The sequence below is a fragment of the Gopherus flavomarginatus genome, chromosome 15 (assembly GCF_025201925.1).
Source record: "Gopherus flavomarginatus isolate rGopFla2 chromosome 15, rGopFla2.mat.asm, whole genome shotgun sequence".
Lineage (NCBI taxonomy): Eukaryota > Metazoa > Chordata > Testudines > Testudinidae > Gopherus > Gopherus flavomarginatus.
Window position 1 is genome coordinate 9,085,687 of NC_066631.1, and position 18,030 is coordinate 9,103,716.

The 18,030-nt window shown below is 44.5% G+C and overlaps 2 protein-coding genes across 4 annotated transcripts in view; one reads left to right on the top strand and one right to left on the bottom strand.

The window, feature by feature from the left end:
* The window catches only part of FBXO21 (F-box protein 21), a 35,294-nt gene extending 20,030 nt beyond the window's left edge, over positions 1 to 15,264 (bottom strand). For all 3 annotated transcript variants that reach the window (XM_050924142.1, XM_050924141.1, XM_050924143.1), the window contains exons 1-4: positions 15,083 to 15,264; positions 11,148 to 11,283; positions 9,871 to 9,965; positions 2,944 to 3,065 (exon numbers count right to left, since the gene is read on the bottom strand). In XM_050924142.1, the coding sequence (XP_050780099.1) occupies positions 2,944 to 3,065; positions 9,871 to 9,965; positions 11,148 to 11,283; positions 15,083 to 15,264 (535 nt within the window). The remainder of the gene's footprint in view (positions 1 to 2,943; positions 3,066 to 9,870; positions 9,966 to 11,147; positions 11,284 to 15,082) is intronic.
* The window catches only part of LOC127034846 (uncharacterized), a 299,262-nt gene continuing 286,920 nt past the window's right edge, over positions 5,689 to 18,030 (top strand). Inside the window, exon 1 of the mRNA XM_050924154.1 lies at positions 5,689 to 7,764. Within this exon, the coding sequence (XP_050780111.1) occupies positions 6,220 to 7,101 (882 nt within the window). The 5' untranslated portion in view covers positions 5,689 to 6,219 and the 3' untranslated portion in view covers positions 7,102 to 7,764. The remainder of the gene's footprint in view (positions 7,765 to 18,030) is intronic.

Consider the following 18,030-nt stretch of genomic DNA (forward strand, 5'->3'; position numbering starts at 1 on the left):
GACTGCTTTTGCAGAGTTAGCCTGATGAACAAAGTTGAAAGACAGTTGTTAAATGTAGATTTAATTTGTATACAGGAAGAGGTTACAAAACATGGTAAAAAACAAATCTTTCATAATATTTAAACATTAATCTTCATTCAGTTAGCCAAATATGCATGGAATGTAAATATTTATTCTAAAACATTTGAGGACAAAGTGAAAACATCAGAAATATTTTTCTAGACAAAATATCATTACACATAACAGAAGCAAAACTAGTTGCAACTCTCATTAAAGCTCATGTACTTTGACCAATTACAACAATGCAGCTACCATATACCTCAGTTCTAGTTATCAGAGTCTCTTTTACAGCAAAGTGTTTAATTCAAGCATATGTTTAAATGCTCTGCTGAATACAGACAGCTGAATTTAGGCCAAGGTGCCTAATAAAAAAAATTAACATCTCCATAGTCTAACAAATAGCCAAGCTGGTGCAGAAATGAACACAAAGCCACCCATCCACCTCCCACACCTCCAAAAAAGTTAATGCTGAAACACAAAATCAAAACAGGGAAATGGTATAATTGTGCATCTTACCTTAGAAGATGCCACATAGATACTAAATGTCACGTCACTGAGTATGTCTGCAGTCTGGCTTGTTTTAACTGATACCGTTAAGTCATTTTCATTAAAACAGCCAACTAAACACACTGTTATATGGCCTTTTCCCTCTCCTACCAACAGAAAAATTCAGAAGTATTATATTTTATGTACAAAATAACAATGGTGAGTTTTTTAAAATGCATTCGATAAAAAGGGCAAAATCTGTCTGCTCAGTGATTTCCACAGACATCTGATGGGACTAAAAGAGTAGATGCAAGGAGTTCTGAGAACTGGGACCGAGATGTACAGTAGCTATATTAGCATACTTGACCAAAGGAAATACCCTTGAATGTGAGCTATAGCTAGCTTTGCCTCTGCATATGTTTGATGGTATTTTGTCCATAAAAGCATAGATAACATTTAAGCATGTGCTTACATGTTTTGTTGAATCAGGCTCCTAGAGGCCTTCTGGCAGACATGCCATATACACACATTTGATAAGTATTTTTGCTTTCCCAGTCATTCCCATTGGTATTTGTGAGCATTACAGGGCTCAGCACGGAGAGAAACAAATGAAATCTTGACACCGATACAAGTCCAAGCAGATAGCATTAGTTTTTGAGGATTTCAGCTACCTAAAGAGCTCAGATCTATTGTTCAATCACTCAACAACATCTAGTAAAAATATAAACAGCTGACAGTCCGTTTGAGCTAGAGAGCATTCAACCACTACCTTGTTAATAATGGTGACTATCATAGGGATTTTGGTAACATTTTGGGGAGTCATATGTGCGCCTCAGTTTCCCTCAGTCCTTTGTACAGCTATGCACCGAGACTTGGTTTACAGTGAAGTTTTAGGTCCGTGTAGTTACAGCATTGAAAGACACTCTATGCTGACCTAGCCCCCCATGGGGTAGACAAAGCAAGGTAAATGGAAGAATGTTTCTATTGACTTAACTACCATCACTTGGGGAGCTGGTGTTCCTACAGCAATGGAAAAACCCTGCTGTTGCTGTACTTATGCCATGGCATTATGCTGGTATAGCCATGGCACCACAGCTATGCCTCTACAGTTCCTGTAGCACAGAAATGGCCTGAGGGTAAAGGGAAGGGAAAAGTTGTTTGTTGGTTGGAGAGCAGAATAATGAACTAACTGAACAGAGCCTACTCTTGTGAATAGAGGATCCAGAAGTAGGGTTGCCGATGGTCTAACCACACAAACCCAAACACCCTTGCCCCGCCCCTTCTGAGGCCCCACGCCCCTCCCTCCATTGCTCACTCTCCTCCCACTGTCACTCATTTTCACCGGGCTGGGGCAGTGGGTTGGGGTGTGAGAAGGCAAGCTCCCTGTCAGTGGCGCAGCGGAGCTAAGGTAGGCTCCCTGCCTGTCCTGGCCCTGCGCTTCTCCCAGAAGCGGCCAGCACATCCCTGCAGCCCCTGGTGGAGGCGGGGGCTCTGTGCACTGCCCCTACCTGCTGCAGTTCATGGCCAATGGGAGCTGTTGAGTCAGTGCTCGGGACAGGGGAAGCGTGCAAAGACACCTCCCTCCCACCCTGCCCAGGGATGTGACGGTTGCTTCTGGGAGAGGCGCAGGGCCAGGGAGTCTGCCTTAGCCCCACTGTGCTGCCGGAGTTTTAGCAGCCTAAAATCTCCCAGATTGGTACAGCCCGATTCCAGGAGACTCCTGGCGGAACAGGAACAGTTGGCAATCCTATCCAGAAGAGACAATGGAAACTCCAATGGTCTGGAAAAGTCACACCCAAAAGACAGCCTAAAGAAGGAGGAAACTCCTCCTACATCTCTGCAGGAAAGCAGAGAAAAGGCCTCAAATAGGGAGAACAAAGGAGGAAGGTGTAAGGTGTCTGTATGAAGACCAGGGTACACAGACACAGGAGAAGATTCTCTCCTGGAACTGGGAAACAAAAGGGAAACAGGGCATGGCAATGCCCTGGCTCCCACCAACAGGTATGATATCCTGCCTCTCTCATGCTAACCTAAAGACTTTCAGACTCTGCATTGCATGTGATTAATCAATATAGTTACCTTGCTCTGAAAAGGCTGCCGGGTGTCACTGCAGATCCTTCCTCAGAACACTGTGTCCTAAAGGAGTGCAAATGAGTTTCCCTCAGGACTCTGGCTTGGCTGGACTCACTGCAGGGAGCCCCAGAAAGGGACAAGGATGCCTGGTGCCTGAAAGCCCAGTTTCTTGAGTTGTGGAGGCCACAGCTCTGCCCTGTGGATCCTTGGAGTCAGTCACACCGCAGAAACACTCCCAGGACATGGGTTACAGGGTAAAGGATAGACCAAACCTCATGAATCCATCACAATAAACCATGAGACTTCTTTCAGGCCAATACTTACCTTCCAAAAATGACAGTTGGTCCCCAGGTTGTTCAAGATACGCCTTCAGATTTTTTAAAATATTCTGTTGTCGTAGAAAGTAAAGAATTTTCTTTGCATAGTACTTCCAGGTTAGACACTTCCTGTAGAATTAAACATAAAGGCCCTATCACCTACTAAATGAACAAGCAATGGCAGAATCTCTACAAGCCCTGTTGTTTCAAAGATCTAATAACCATCAGGGGATGTTTAAGGAGGTGATCTTGAATGCAGCCAAGGCATATACATGGTTAGGGGCTTTAAATGCCAACAGTTCCAATTTACAGACGCTCTAAATCACATCAGGGTTACCACTGGCCTTTGCGAATCTCCTCAAACTCTTCTGTTCCAGAATGTTAACACGTGGACAGGTCCAAGACTCAGAATAGCAAAGCAGAATTCCATTCATTTTCACCATAGTTTTATTACACCCACTATTCCTGCCATGTGGTTACTGAACCAACTTCTGATGGTGGAAGGTACAAGCTTCCAAGCCTCAGAGTGTCTGAACTAAATACAAGTTGAGACAGACTGTTAAGCAAATCAGGTTCTGTATGCTGTAGGAAACTATTTAAAATGAAATGGGCAATTGATGGTTAGCAGGCAATGTGGTGTGTTACAAATTGTTGTAATGAGCCATAAAACCAGTATCTCCTGAGTCCATGATTTTTGGTGTCTAGCAGAATTATGAATTTAAGCTTCCAAACTCACCTTTTGAAGATGCTCTGTGGATTTCCTTTGAGGACAAGGATTGAGAGGTCACATATGGAGCGAATGCCTTGTGAAAAGTGTTTGGCCACAGGCTTTTATTATTTTTCTGTGAGTTCATTTCAGAGCATAGCGATTGTCTGATTTCACCTACACAACTGTTGTTGGGCCATTTGATACACTGGTTGATGTACGCCACATGTGACAAGGCAAGTACAGAAGCCATGAATCTTGAAAGGTGTGTTGTGGGGTGTATTGATCATGGTAGCAGTGGTGGTACATTTGCAAGTTTTGCATCTGCCGCTCTGGCAGTTTTGAGTTGGTGTCCTGGTTGGTGTGGAGCTTGCTTCTAATGAGCCTGGAGAGGTTGGGGAGATGTTTGGAGACCAGAAAAGCAGGGTTGGGAAACGTTTCTTTGGGGACGTGGTTCCAGTCAAATATGGATTGTAACTGTTTGAGGATACCCAATATGGGTTCCAAAGTAGGGTTACAGGTGACAACTAAGGGTGTGCAGTCAGTGGGTTTTTTCTTCTGTATTGAAGCAGGTTCTCCCAGGGTATTTGGGTGGACCTTTCCATGATGCAATCTACTTCTCTAGTGGAATGCCCTTGTTTAGTGAAGGTAGTTTTAAGTTTAGGTGTGTATCCCACTTTCCTTTCTGAGCAAAAACTGTAGTATCTGAGTAACTGGCTGTAGATACATTTCTTGATGTGTCTGGGGTGATTGCTGGATCTCTCAAGGCAAGCAAATGTGGTCATCTGTGGGTTTCTTGTATAGTCGTGTGTAGGGTTCCACTGTTGAAGCTAATTGTGGTATTCAGCAAGTCAATGTTGGTGTGGGAGTGCACTCGGGAGAGTCTGATGGATTGGTGATGGTAGTTGAAGTTATGGTAGAAATCTATGAGGGAGTTTAGATTGTCTGTGCAGAAGATTAAAATCATTGATATAGCTCAGATTTTCCTAAAAGTTCTTCCTCAAGGTGGCCCATGAAGAGTTTGGCATATTGGGGAAGCATCCTAATACCCATAGCTGTTCCTACGGTTTGTACGAAATGTCTGTTAAATGCGAAATTGTTGCAGGCGAGAATGAAATGGATGAGTTTGATGCTGCATTTAAGGTGGATTTCTGAGTGTTGTAAATTACCTTGTGAGTATCTAAGGCAAACAGCAATGCCATCATTGTGAGGGATGTTGGTATATAGGGAGATGACATCTATGCTGACAAGGGTGGTGTTCTCAGAGAGGTGGTTAATGTTGTAGGGTTTCTGGAGGAAGTCAGTTGTATCTCAGAGGAAGCTGAAACTTGTGTGTCATAAGTGGTTTGAGGATGGTTTCTACGAGTCCTGATATATCTTCAGGAAAAGCACCATGGCCATTTAGGATGGTCTGCCTACGTTCCCTCACTTGTGTATCCTGGGAAGGATGCAGAAGGAAGGTACCCTGGGTTTGTATGTGATAAGACTGTAAAGTTTTTCGTGGAGCTGTTTGAGGAAGGATTTGATGGTATCATTAAACTCCTCTGTAAATGGTGGTGTGCAGTCTTCTTTGAATTCTTTATGCTAGGGCCATGGCTACACTGGCGCTTTACAGCGCTGCAACTTTCTCGCTCAGGGGTGTGAAAAAAACACCCCCCTGAGCGCTGCAAGATACAGCGCTATAAAGCGCCAGTGTAAACAGTGCTGGGAGCATGGCTCCCAGCACTGCAAGCTAAACCCCATGAGGAGGTGGAGTACGTACGCTCTCCCCCAGCGCTGGCACTGCAACTATACTCACACTTCAAAGTGCTTCTGCGGCAGCGCTTTGAAGTTTCGAGTGTAGCCATAGTTATCTGGTAGGTAGTGCCTGAGTTATCTGTTTTTCTCTGTGATGTACACATCACAACATAGAGACTATCATGGCACCCACTTTGTCTGCTGGTTTGATCACTATCTGGTGGTTGGGATTTCAGGGATTGTATAGCTATCATGTCAGTGGCAGAGATTGTGGCAGATATAACATTTGCTGAATGCTTCTGCTGACGTGTACAGGCAGAAATTGTGGAAAAACAACATCATTTGCCTCATAACCTAAGTCATGCAGAACACAATGCCATACACAGCCTCAGAAACCACCCAGACATCATCATCAGAGAGGCTGATAAAGGAGGTGATGTTGCCATCATAAACAGGTCTGACTACCAAAAGGAGGCAGCCAGACAACTCTCCAATACCAAATTCTACAGGCCACTTCCCTCAGATCCCACTGAGGAATACACTAAGAAACTGCATCATCTACTCAGGACACTTCCTACACTAACACTGGAACAAACCAACATACCCTTAGAGCCCCGACCAGGGTTATTCTGTCTACTACCCAAGATCCACAAACCCGGAAATCCTGGACGCCCCATCATCTCGGGCATTGGCACTCTCACTGAAGGACTGTCTGGATATGTGGACTCTCTACTCAGAACTTATGCCACTAGCACTCCCAGCTATCTCCGAGACACCACCGATTTCCTGAGGAAACTACAATGCATTGGTGACTTTCCAGAAAACACCATCCTAGCCACCATGGATGTAGAGGCTCTCTACACAAACATCCCACCCACAGATGGAATACAAGCTGTCAGGAACTTTATCCCTGATGATGCCACAGCACAACTGGTTGCTGAGCTCTGTGCCTTTATCCTCACACACAACTATTTCAAATTTGATGACAATATATATCTCCAGATCAGTGGCATCGCTATGGGCACCCGCATAGCCCCACAATATGCCAATATTTTTATGGTCGACCTGGAACAATGCTTCCTCAGCTCTCGTCCACTCATGCTCCTTCTCTGCCTATGCTACATTGATGACATCATCTGGACCCATGGGAAAGAGACTCTGGAAAAATTCCATCACGATTTCAACAGCTTCCACCCCACCATCAACCTCAGCCTGGACCAATCTACACAGGAGGTCCACTTCCTAGACACCACGGTGCAAATAAGTGATGGTCACATTAACACCACCCTACACAGAAAACCTACCGACCGCTATGCCTACCTTCATGCCTCCAGCTTCCATCCCAGGCACACCACACGATCCATTGTCTACAGCCAAGCACTGAGGTACAACCGCATCTGCTCTAACCCCTCAGACAGAGACCAACACCTACGAAATCTCCACCAAGCATTCTCAAAACTACAATACCTGCACGAGGAAATAAGGAAACAGATCAGAGCCAGACGTGTACCCAGAAGCCTCCTACTGCAAGACAACCCCAAGAAAGAAACCAACAGGACTCCACTGGCCCTCACATACAGTCCCCAGCTAAAACCCCACCAATGCAACATCAGGGATCTACAACGCATCCTGGACAATGATCCCACACTTTCACAGGCCTTGGGTGACAGGTCAGTCCTCACCCACAGACAACCTGCCAACCTGAAACATTCTCACCAGTAACTGCACACCGCACCATAATAACTCCAGCTCAGGAACCAATCCATGCAACAAACCTTGATGCCAACTTTGCCCACATATCTACACCAGCGACACCATCACAGGACCTAACCAGATCAGCCACACCATCACCGGTTCATTCACCTGCATGTCCACCAATGTAATATATGCCATCATATGCCAGCAATGCCCTTCTGCTATGTACATCGGCCAAACTGGACAGTCTCTGTAGAAAAGGATAAATGGACACAAATCAGATATTAGGAATGACAACATACAAAAACCTGTAGGAGAACACTTCAACCTCCCTGGCCACACTATAGTAGATCTTAAGGTGGCCATCCTGCAGCAAAAAAACTTCAGGACCAGACTGAAACTGCTGAGCTTCAGTTCATCTGCAAATTTGACACCATCAGCTCAGGATTAAACAAAGACTGTGAATGGCTTGCCAACTACAAAACCAGTTTCTCCTCCCTTCGTTTTCACACCTCAACTGCTAGAACAGGGCCTCATCCTCCCTGATTGAACTAACCTCGTTATCTCTAGATTGTTTCTTGCTTGCATATATATACACACCTGCCCCTGGAAATTTCCACTACATGCGTCCGACGAAGTGGGTATCCACCCACAAAAGCTCATGCTCCAAAACGTCTGTTAGTCTATAAGGTGCCACAGGATTCTTTGCTGCTTTTACAGATCCAGACTAACATGGCTACCCCTCTGATACTTAATATTTGCTGAGGATTTCAGAGTCAATTTTTTTTTCTTAAAGCAATTGATGTAATGATCCAGTGTGTGGTTTTGTCCACGGGGGGAGAGATCCAATCAGATTTTTTTTTCTTATGGACTGTCAGTCAGGATGTGGTAGCTGTGGGTAGTGTTGTCATGGAGTCAGCAGATTTATTCTAGTTCTCCACATGCTAGTAAGGTATCAGGTTCTGTGGTGGGGCAGAAATTGAGTCTCTTGGAGTTTACAGATATTTCAGTTCCAGTTAGGAGTAGTCTTGATAGGTTGATGATGTTGGGTTGTCTTTCGGTGTCCATGTGTTTGGTCATGGTGTCTTTGGTTTCTCCCAGAGGTGTTATTCTGTGCATTGTGGAATTGTGGTAGTTGGTTCCACTTTTTGTTTGTGCGTTGGATGGCTGTCACAGGTGGGTTTTTTTTAAGTAGTTTTGTGTTTCCTGCATGATCATTAGGTAGGTCTCTTGATTTTTTTTCTTCCAGTGCGTAGGAGCATATGATGATTTCTTGTTTGAGATGGTCTCTTCTGGAGCATGTAAGACATAGAAAATGGCTTCTCAGTTTTCTGAGGTCCTTCCACAGAGCTGTTCAGCGTATACGAAGTTGTATGTAGTGGTCAGAGGGTTACAGATGGTAAGTCCTCTGGAATGTACCGTTTCTTACATTTGCTCAGAAAATAAATGTCGCTGTTCAGTCTGGCTTCCTCTTCATTTGTGGAGTTCCCATTGAAACACATTTGAATTGCTTCCTTGAAGAGAATTCCCCTCTTCCCCCGCTCTTCTTCCTTATCCCCCAAGCCATAGACCAAGCAACTCTTCTGCATCCTGCCAACTGAAAGAACCAAATCTCATAATACTTTATCCTCCACTAATTAATCAGGATGCTCCAGAGGGACAGTCGCTTTATTGGGACATTTGCCAGGGGAAACGGTTTAGCCTAATATTGAATGGCAAGGACTGCAGCTCAATCAGTGTAATTAGCATGAATTCTGCTTTATGAGAAAGCATTTGGCGAGTGCAAAGGCTCAAATTGTGTTTAATCAGTTGTCAAATATGACATGAAAGCCACCATTTCAACAGAGAAATAACAAAATAAATGTGAAGAGAAAATTAAATGAATAGTTTCATTCTAGTTTAAGTCTTTTCAAACAATTCCTTTAATCAGGACAACAGGCTACTGGGCAACATGAAGGGCTTGGCTAAACTCGAAACTCCGAAGCGCTGCCGTGGGAGCGCTGACGCGGCAGCGCTTTAAAGTGCGAGTGTGGTTGCAGCGCCTGCGCTGGGAGAGAGCTCTCCTAGCGCTGCAGGTACTCCACCTCCACGTGGGTTTTTTCACACCTCTGAGTGAGAAAGTTGCAGCGCTGTAAAGCGCCAGTGTAGCCAAGGCCTAAGAGAAATCTACTGTCATTTCAATCACAACAGAAGCAGCATTCTACTGATTGCACGCCACTGATAGCACAGCACTGTAATGGACCTTTGTTTGAATGATAATGTTCACCTCTTCACAGCTCCAGAGATTAACAATGGCAACAAAAATATTGACACAGACAAGAACCAGAGGTGTATTGGTTTGTTTCTACCTTTAATGTAAGTGATCAATGTAACATGCTTGTATTTATGCAATTTAAGCAAAGAGTGCATTTTGTAGTGGCTCAAACAAGCTGATTTCAAGACAAAAAAAGTTATAAGCTGCACTTCCCTACCAAAAACCAGAAAAGCAACGGAAAGGACTACAAGCACATTGTGCCAAAAGCCCTGCTTCTTGTAGAATATTTCAAGTATTTTCCCTCTGGAAAGCTACTTCCATTAAGCTTGCTCTGAAGTTTAAAAACAAAGAGACAGCTACTACCTAAGGGAAAGGAAGGTGAATATCAAGATAAACTCCATAATGCAGAGATTTACTAGGCTATGACATTTATCTGTTTATTTTAAACAAGGGAGGATGAAATGAGCCTGAATTTGACCGGAGTGCATTCAGCACTGTAGGATTCACCTCCATTCAGCAAACTCCTTTCATTTTTCTCTCACCTTCCTTCCATGTTAAGGATAGACATCAACTCGTCCTCAAAAAAATGACCCGGGCACCCAAGAGTCTCAATGTCACTGAAGCCATCACAGGGCACCTGGCAAACAGAACACTGTTACACACTACAGAAGAGTTTACTTTCTCAAGCAGAAATAGGTAATTTCAAAGAAGTTTCAAGCTCCCAATTTAATACTTTGTGTATACAAGTGAAATTGAACTGAAAACAGATTTTCCAGGCCTGGCAACTGAGAGTTCTCATTGGAGGGTGCTCATCTATAGTACTAGGCCTCCAATAATTCAAGTGACCTGAAGTTTTGCAGTCTTCCAGCTATGATGAAAGATGTATCTGAGTAAACATCAACGACCAGCCATGGGCCCCAGTAAACAAATAACAGGGTAGTAATTCCTCACATGGCTGACTCAGTGGTCCTGTTAGTTTTACACTGTATGTAAAAGTTCACAAATGCTACAGAAATGGACATGGAAAATACTTGTTACTTTTACTTACTGTAAAACATAGTACTTTGTGTATCTATTGATTATATCTATATTATTTCTTAAAAAATGCTGGTCTAGCCCCAGTACCCTCCACTTATGAGAACACATTGTCACACAGTCTATAAAAATGGAAGAGCCAACTAATCTGAAAAGAATGAGAGGATAGCCACTTTTGAAGGATCAGTATGTTTCCAACTTCTGACTGTCTTTGCTCTGTCCTGATTAGCTGTTTGCTCCTCATCCTGCCCTCCCAAGTCCCTTGACATCAGCTTCAGTTCACACCTGTCTCTCCTCCCTTGTCTTATCTCCTTCCTTTCCCTTTATCGGTTCCCCTCCGAAGTCAACCCACCTAAGGGGGAAAAAAAAATCATGGAACTACCATGACATCTATCACCATCATATTTTTCACTTTGCCTGTTGTTACGCCCTTTCCCCCACCCTACGTCCATCTGGTCTATTTGATCAATAGTGTCTCATTGCTTCCTCGTACTTCCTCTCATATCCATCTGTTCTCTCTTCTCTTACACTTAGATTGGAAGCTCTATTGGACAGGTACAGTCTTCTCGTTTGCACAGCACTTTAGCACATGAGGTCCTGGTCCATGACTGGGGATCCTAGATGCTAATGCAATACAAGTAAATCATAAGAATAATGGCTAGTAGAAGGAAATGTAAAGATTCAGCCTCAGAGCGAGAAGACGTCGACAAGATATATGAAGTAAGAGATACTGGTGCACAAACAGCTAGGTTATTTCAAGTGTACAATAAATTAGAAACCTTACATGTTCTGAGAAGAATCTTTTGGAGAACGATGCTACAATTCGTCGAGTTTCTAAGCCAGCATTGTGCCGTGCTTTATATTCCTTTAGCCAATTGACGTTGTCTGTCTGGCTGTAGTATTTCAGTAGCAATGGCCACCTACATAACATATACAGGAACAGGTTCAGTAGTTAATATTGCAGCCTCCACATGACAGTTTAATATTATAAAATGTGTTACTTATTGCTAGGCAGTTAACCATTTGTGACTTGAGTACCTGAGATAAGTCAAGACATGTTCTATTTTTAAAATTTATCCAAGAAGTACAGTATAATTGCTATTCCCCTCCAGTCTGATTATTTCTGGTTAGATCATAAGAAATTACAGTAAACACAAAGCAAACATTATGGGGAAAAGTGCTGAAGAGGCACAGATATCAGAGACTTGAATGGGACTTATGTTCCTAAATACCTTAGGCCCTTCTGAGAATCTCCCCCTAAAGCTTTACAAATTAATTTTAAGTCCTCAGATCAATAAGAGAATAAGCCTATAGTTTTAAACTACATACATTTTCCAATATTAAAGACAAAACAGCTCAGAGGTGACATTGCTCTCAACTAACAGGACTTGAATTCATTGCCCTATATTTCTCCTGCTATAGCTGAAATCTCTAACTAAAAGGGTATGCAGAATGTAGCTCTGGATACTGAGTTAGGTGTAAACAATGACATCAACTATTGCAGGAAAATCATGAAATTCTGAAATCAGATCTTACTAACAGCTTCTGCAAGTACTTTTAAAGCACACAAACTTGAAGATGCACCTATTTCGATCAGCCCTTCGGTTTGAAAGCTAACAAAGTACAAAGCCCTTCTCACTATCTCTAAGCCACAAAATGTATTTGAAATGAAAGGTCATTTCTGAGGCTAGTATTAACAAAAGCACTTTCCCCAACAAAGTGGCATCATTTGAGACACCTGCTCAGTGGCAGCCCCAGTGTAAGAGAATAAGAAACAGCACAGCGATACCCATGACTGCTCAAAAGACACAGAAAAATCAGCTGCTTAATGAAGGAGTTTAAAAGATGAGGCAGAATTGCACTCAGTACAGCTAGAAATAGTGTGTGTGGTTTCTTAAGATAAGAGGTTACTTGTAACTTGCTTTAATTTTTAATATTTATTTTTAAAATTTGATCTGAATGTTACAGGTTTTCATGCACCCTTGGTTCCCGTCACAAATCTGAAAAGTAAAAATCCAGGTTTTCCTCGAGCAATGACATAACTTGCCTTAAATAAAATGTGTCCAGATTCTTAAAGTAATGAATGACATGTTTTATTTCTATTTAATAGATATTAACCAAGTCAATGTGTAACTAATACTGTTTGAACTAAAACATATGGAGAATATTTTAGTATTAGTTAAAAATAAGGCTACCCTGAATTTGCTGGCACACAAACTTAGAGGCTAGCCAAATATATTTGCATTTCTATAGTACCTTTCATTCTAATGGATCCCCAATTACTCACCCATGACTAAAATGCAGCCACATTGCAACAATACTAACAACTGTTTGTTTTAGGATGGTAAGTAAAGAATAATTTGTCCAACTAAAATTACAGTGAGAATTTTAGAGAGATAAAATGTAATTACTCAGAATGGAATCTGGCCAGGATTACAAGGTCAGTATCTAAACTCTTGCCAAAAGTTCTATTACCAAAGCAGTGGATGCTACTGCAACATGAGCATCTACTAATCACTCACCATAATCAATTTCAAGAAGGTCTCTGAACCATTCTAAAAATTCAGGCTTGCTCCTGAAATTGTTACCACTGAATTGATGAACATATCTGGCTACCTATCCAAAGTCATAGCTTGCTGAATTGATGAACTAGCTATTGTTCAGTAGCCTCTTTCACAGGTGGAGAAAGAACACTTTCATTTACTAACCTACATTTTAGAAGCCAACTGGCAGTTAGAGAAAGCACCACAATTTATCTTTTTGTGCCAAGATATGAACAAAACCAGATAGCAAATGAATTTATTCTAAACTAGAAGGCTCAGTAGCTTTAGTGAATTACAGAGATTCATCTAGAGATTCATCACAGATTGTATAGTGGATTTTAGCCCTTGGAACAGTACATTCAAACTGAAATTTTATAGGAGTTCAATTTTAAAAGCAAAAAATTACTTTGAGAACATTTTTATCTGTTGAGTTTATGATTTCTGAGAAAGTGAAACAAGCAGATGTAATCACTTGCACTACCCAATGTGACAACCCTCAAAACTAAATTTTATTGACAATAGCTTATACTGAAAGACTTCTGAACTACACACATACTTATCTATTTCAACCAATGCTTGTGATGCGAGTGACTGACATTATTTTCCTTGTTGAACCAAGCTAGAATCTCAAAGTTTGGTTCACTTGCTCACTATGGGTTACCAAATACAGCAATGGATAGGGGTGGGATGGGGCAGGGCAGAAGAGTTCCCTAACTAGCCCTTTGTCTTTTCCATAAGAGATCAGCAAAAGATATTTTACTAGCTTTGGTTGTTGTTTTGAGCTACAGTCTTCAGATGCAACACACGTTATGGACTCCCAGTTACAAAAACAAATTTAACATTTCTTATGTTACTAAAAGGGCATTCGTCTGTATGTACACTTCTTCACATGATAATCACGTTGAGTATGATGCTTTTGAATAAGAGAAAACAGGGTCACCTAAGAATAATATGTCCTGTTTATTGGATTTTACCACCAAAATTTCTGGACTGAGTTGCGCTGAGTCACACGCATCTGACAGGTGCATCTTTGCCCTCTAATCTCTCTCTCTCTCTTTCTCTACAAACTAGTGCTGGGCAAAAAATCTCCCGCAAATAGTAAACTTGCCAAAAAAGCACTTTTTAAAACACAAACTATTCATGAATTCAGGTCAAATTTGGTGAATAGCTTTGACAAAACAAAATGAAATAATATTGAAAAGGCATTTCATTTAGAAATTTAACTATTTTTTAACAAACAGCAGCAAAACCTAAAAGTGACCCAAAAGGGAATTAAAAAAACAACCACATTTTGGGTCCATCAAAATGTTTTGTTGAACCTGAAACAAAAAATTATGGGGATGGAGCTTGGCATGATAAAACTGAACTAGTAAATATTTTTAAATATTTTTTTTCCAGATTTTTTGGTTCAGCCCCAGAATCAGAAAATCAATTATTCACTCAACTCAGTTTATTCCACATTTCAGTACCCTCGAAGTATGTCTACACGCCAGTTAAAAACACACATGGCTGGCCAGTGTCAGCTAACTTGGGTTCGCAGGGCTAAAACTACAGGGCTGTAAAACTGCAGTGTAGCTGTTCAGGCTGGGGCCCGAGCCGTGGGAGCCCCTGAGGGGGGAAACATCTACACCCCAGTTTTACAGCTCTGCAGTCCCAGTGTGAGTCAGCTAACAGAGAGCAGCAGCAGGTGTTTAATTGCAATGTAGACATACCCAGGATACTGTACACAGGGTGTTCTCCCACCTGATAGGGTGTCTACACAGCATCATAAACCCAGGCTCAGACTCAGGTTTGAGCTCAAACCTCCTGCCCGTCCACACCCAGATCAGTCTGACTTGAATCAGCAAACACCCAGGGCCTAGATCCCTACTAGGGGTTAGGTCAGGGCCTGAAACTCGCTGCTCCCCCTCCTACTGGGTCAGTACCTGCTGGGTCGGAACCAGGCCCCCAGGCTCTGCCTCGGTGCCCTCCGGCTGGGTCAGAACCGCCCCCCCGGGACCCCCTTGGCTGGGTCGGAACCGCCCACTCCCCCCCCGGGACCCCCTTGGCTGGGTCGGAACCGCCCACCCGGCTGTGTCCCGGCGCCCCCGGCCTGGGTCAGAAACCCCTCCCGGCTCTACCCCGACGCCCCCCGGCTGGGTCGGAACCGGCCCCGCCGCCCCGGCTCGGCGCTCACCGGCGGCGGAAGCGCTCCCGCCAGACCTTGCCGCGGGCCTGGCACGTCTCCCGCAGCCGGCGGCAGGTGCAGGAGACGCGGCCGATGTCGGCGGCGCTCAGGACCCCGCTGCACAGGATCAGCTCCAGCAGCTCCCCGGGCAGGTCGGTGAGGCCCATCCCGCCGGCCTCCGCCGCCGCCATCTTGGCTGTTTCCCTGAGTGAGTGACCCGCGCGCGGCCCCGCCCCCTCCGGGACCCGCCGCGGGAGGGAGCGTCTGCAAAGTTCGGTTCCCGGAGAGCCGCAGAGCAAAGGTGGGAGGGTGGGGGGGTGACGGGGGTGGAGACCGAGGTTCCACCAGTGCCTGAGGCCCCAGTGGCAGAGAACTGATTAAGCAGGATGGGCCCCGATGATCCTAACAGGGGAACCCTGAACATGAAAAAACACCTGTAATGCAGCTGATCACTTGTGCATCAGGGAGGCAAAATTTCATCCTGTCCTCTGCGGTTGGCCAGCTGAAGCCCTGAAGCATAAGGCTGATTATACAAACTATCTTAGTAATCAGGGCTGCAAGCGAGCTCATTACTATTGGAGCAAGGCAGGGGCTCCTCCTAGCTCCTGATCTGGGGTCCAGTGGGCTCCTGTCTCTCTCCTGTTGCTGTCATTCACACTCATGCTGTCTCTCTGTGTAGGCTGAAGATTCTCATGCACTGTGCGGCCTTATGCTCAAATAAATCCTTTAGTCTCTAAGGTGCCACAAATACTCCTGTTCTTTTTGTGAGGCCTGTGAATTTTCACTATTATATCACAAATGTTACACTGCTCCAGGACATTGTCACTGTGCCCCCCACTCCAGCCAGCCTCCAGTGGCAGGTGTGACAGAGAAAGCAATGCAAAGAGGGAGCCACCCCCTTGTGACACCCAGTGATATCATTGCCAGGGTGATACCACTTTTCAACTGCTCTTAACCAAGAAGGCTGCTGCGTTTCAACCCCTCTTTCCTCCTAAGAGAAACTATTTGGGACTAGCAGCAAAGACTAACAGAGCCAGCCTAACACGGCTACCCCCCTGATATATGGGACTAGTTGCCTACCCAGCTCCCGTCAGAGCTGAGCCCTTCTCCTTCTCATTTACCCCAAGGCCAAAATGTTCAAAATAGATTGCTTGAAGTTGACAGGGCCACCCAGAGGGGAGGGCAAGTGGAGCAATTTGCCCCAGGTCCTGAGCCCCACAGGGGCCCCGCGAGCCCTGGCCCGGCGGCAGTCTGGGTCTTTGGCGGCATTTTGGCGGTACGGGGGCCCTTCAGTTGCTCCGGGTCTTTTTCGGCATTTCGGCGGCGGGGGGCCCTTCAGTGCTGCCGAAGACACGGAGCGACTGAAGGGTCCCCCACCGCCGAAACGCCGCCGAAGACCCAGACTGCCGCTGGGTGAGTACAAGCGCCGCAGCTCCCTCGCTTTGCCCCAGGCCCCCTGAATCCTCTGGGCAGCCCTGAAAGTTGAACAACTAAGTCCATATGTGGGTACCTGAATGAGTGGTTTGGTTCTAAGAGTTGCTGAAGTCTCATTGACTTCAGTGGGAGTTGTGGGTGCTCATCCACTCTGGAATCAGGCCAAAGTTACTTAAGTGCTTAAATATGAGTGAGTGTCATTACAGGGCTAGGCACACACAGGTCACTTTTTTACTTCTTACAGTTTGGTCCCTTGATCTTTTCCTTGTTTCAGTCTTTTTAATGGTGTCCTGTTAGTGCCGTTAGTTACTCCCCACATTATATTTTCTTTCCTGCTGCCCTATTTCAATCAAGAGAGACCTGCCTTTTCTCAAACCAAAACCCTGGATCTCAAGACCCTGGAATTTAGTGGAAGTTTTGAATCCAAACCTGGATCTGAAGTTACTTACCAGCTCCCATCTGTATAATGGGCTGAAAGAAAGTCACAAGGCCAAACATCTCTTGCCTTTGGGGTATTTCAAATCCAAAGCAGAAATTTGCTGGATGGCCCTATCTCTGGTATCCACTCATCATGCATGCGACAGATCAGGGAGCTTAGGAAGTCTCTTGTGCTCTCTCTTTCACCCACACACCGCTAGGATTTCTGGAGAATGGATTCCACTGTTCACTATCCCTTCTTAGCACCTTCACAAGACTCACTACACATACACACTAGGAGGTGATGTGCTTTGCTGCCAGGCCCAGTCCTATTGGCATCTCTGAGTCCAGCGGGGTAACTGCTGACCGAGCTTTAGGTTATTGGCCAGACTGTCCCTGCCCCAGCCTGGGACTGAGGAGCAGGGTATGGTCCTGACAGAACATCCTGGAGAGATGCAGTCATGGGCATTTTGACACCCCATTAATGAGCTCTGCCCTCTCTGAATTGTTGACCATTCAAATCTCTGCATCAGAACCCACAACCAGTGCCAATCCCCCTTGGGGCTAGTTCTGCCCCTTTTATCCTAGTTCTTCAGGGTTTTTTGAAACTTCCTCATGTTTAGGAGGCAGCCCTTTGTCTGTGGTGTGTGACTCCCACTAGCAAACACACTGCCCTGGGTATATGGGGCACTGGATCTGGATTTTGCTGGGCCAAAAGGCTCCATGGGTAACTTAATTGTTTTGGAGGTTGAGTCCCAAGATGCAAAATTTGGATTTGGATTCTATCTTGAAGCGAATGTCCCCAAAGTACAGGTATGTCAGGATCTGGGCTTTAGTCCTGGACCTCACTCTATTCTATTCTTATTCCTGCAGACAGAGAGAGAGAGAGAGAGAGAATGTGTGTGTTGTATCTAAGTAAAGGCATCTTATATCAGCTGACAGTACAGTAGGCATGGGCAACATTACAGCTACACAGGGATTCTGTCCATCTCACTGCCCCCTGCCGCCATTCTTCATACCAGACAGGTATTCCAGTTCTTGTTGGCATTGACTACACTATGACTCTTGCAGCTCCAACACTGGATGGTGTTGAATAGACAGAGTAG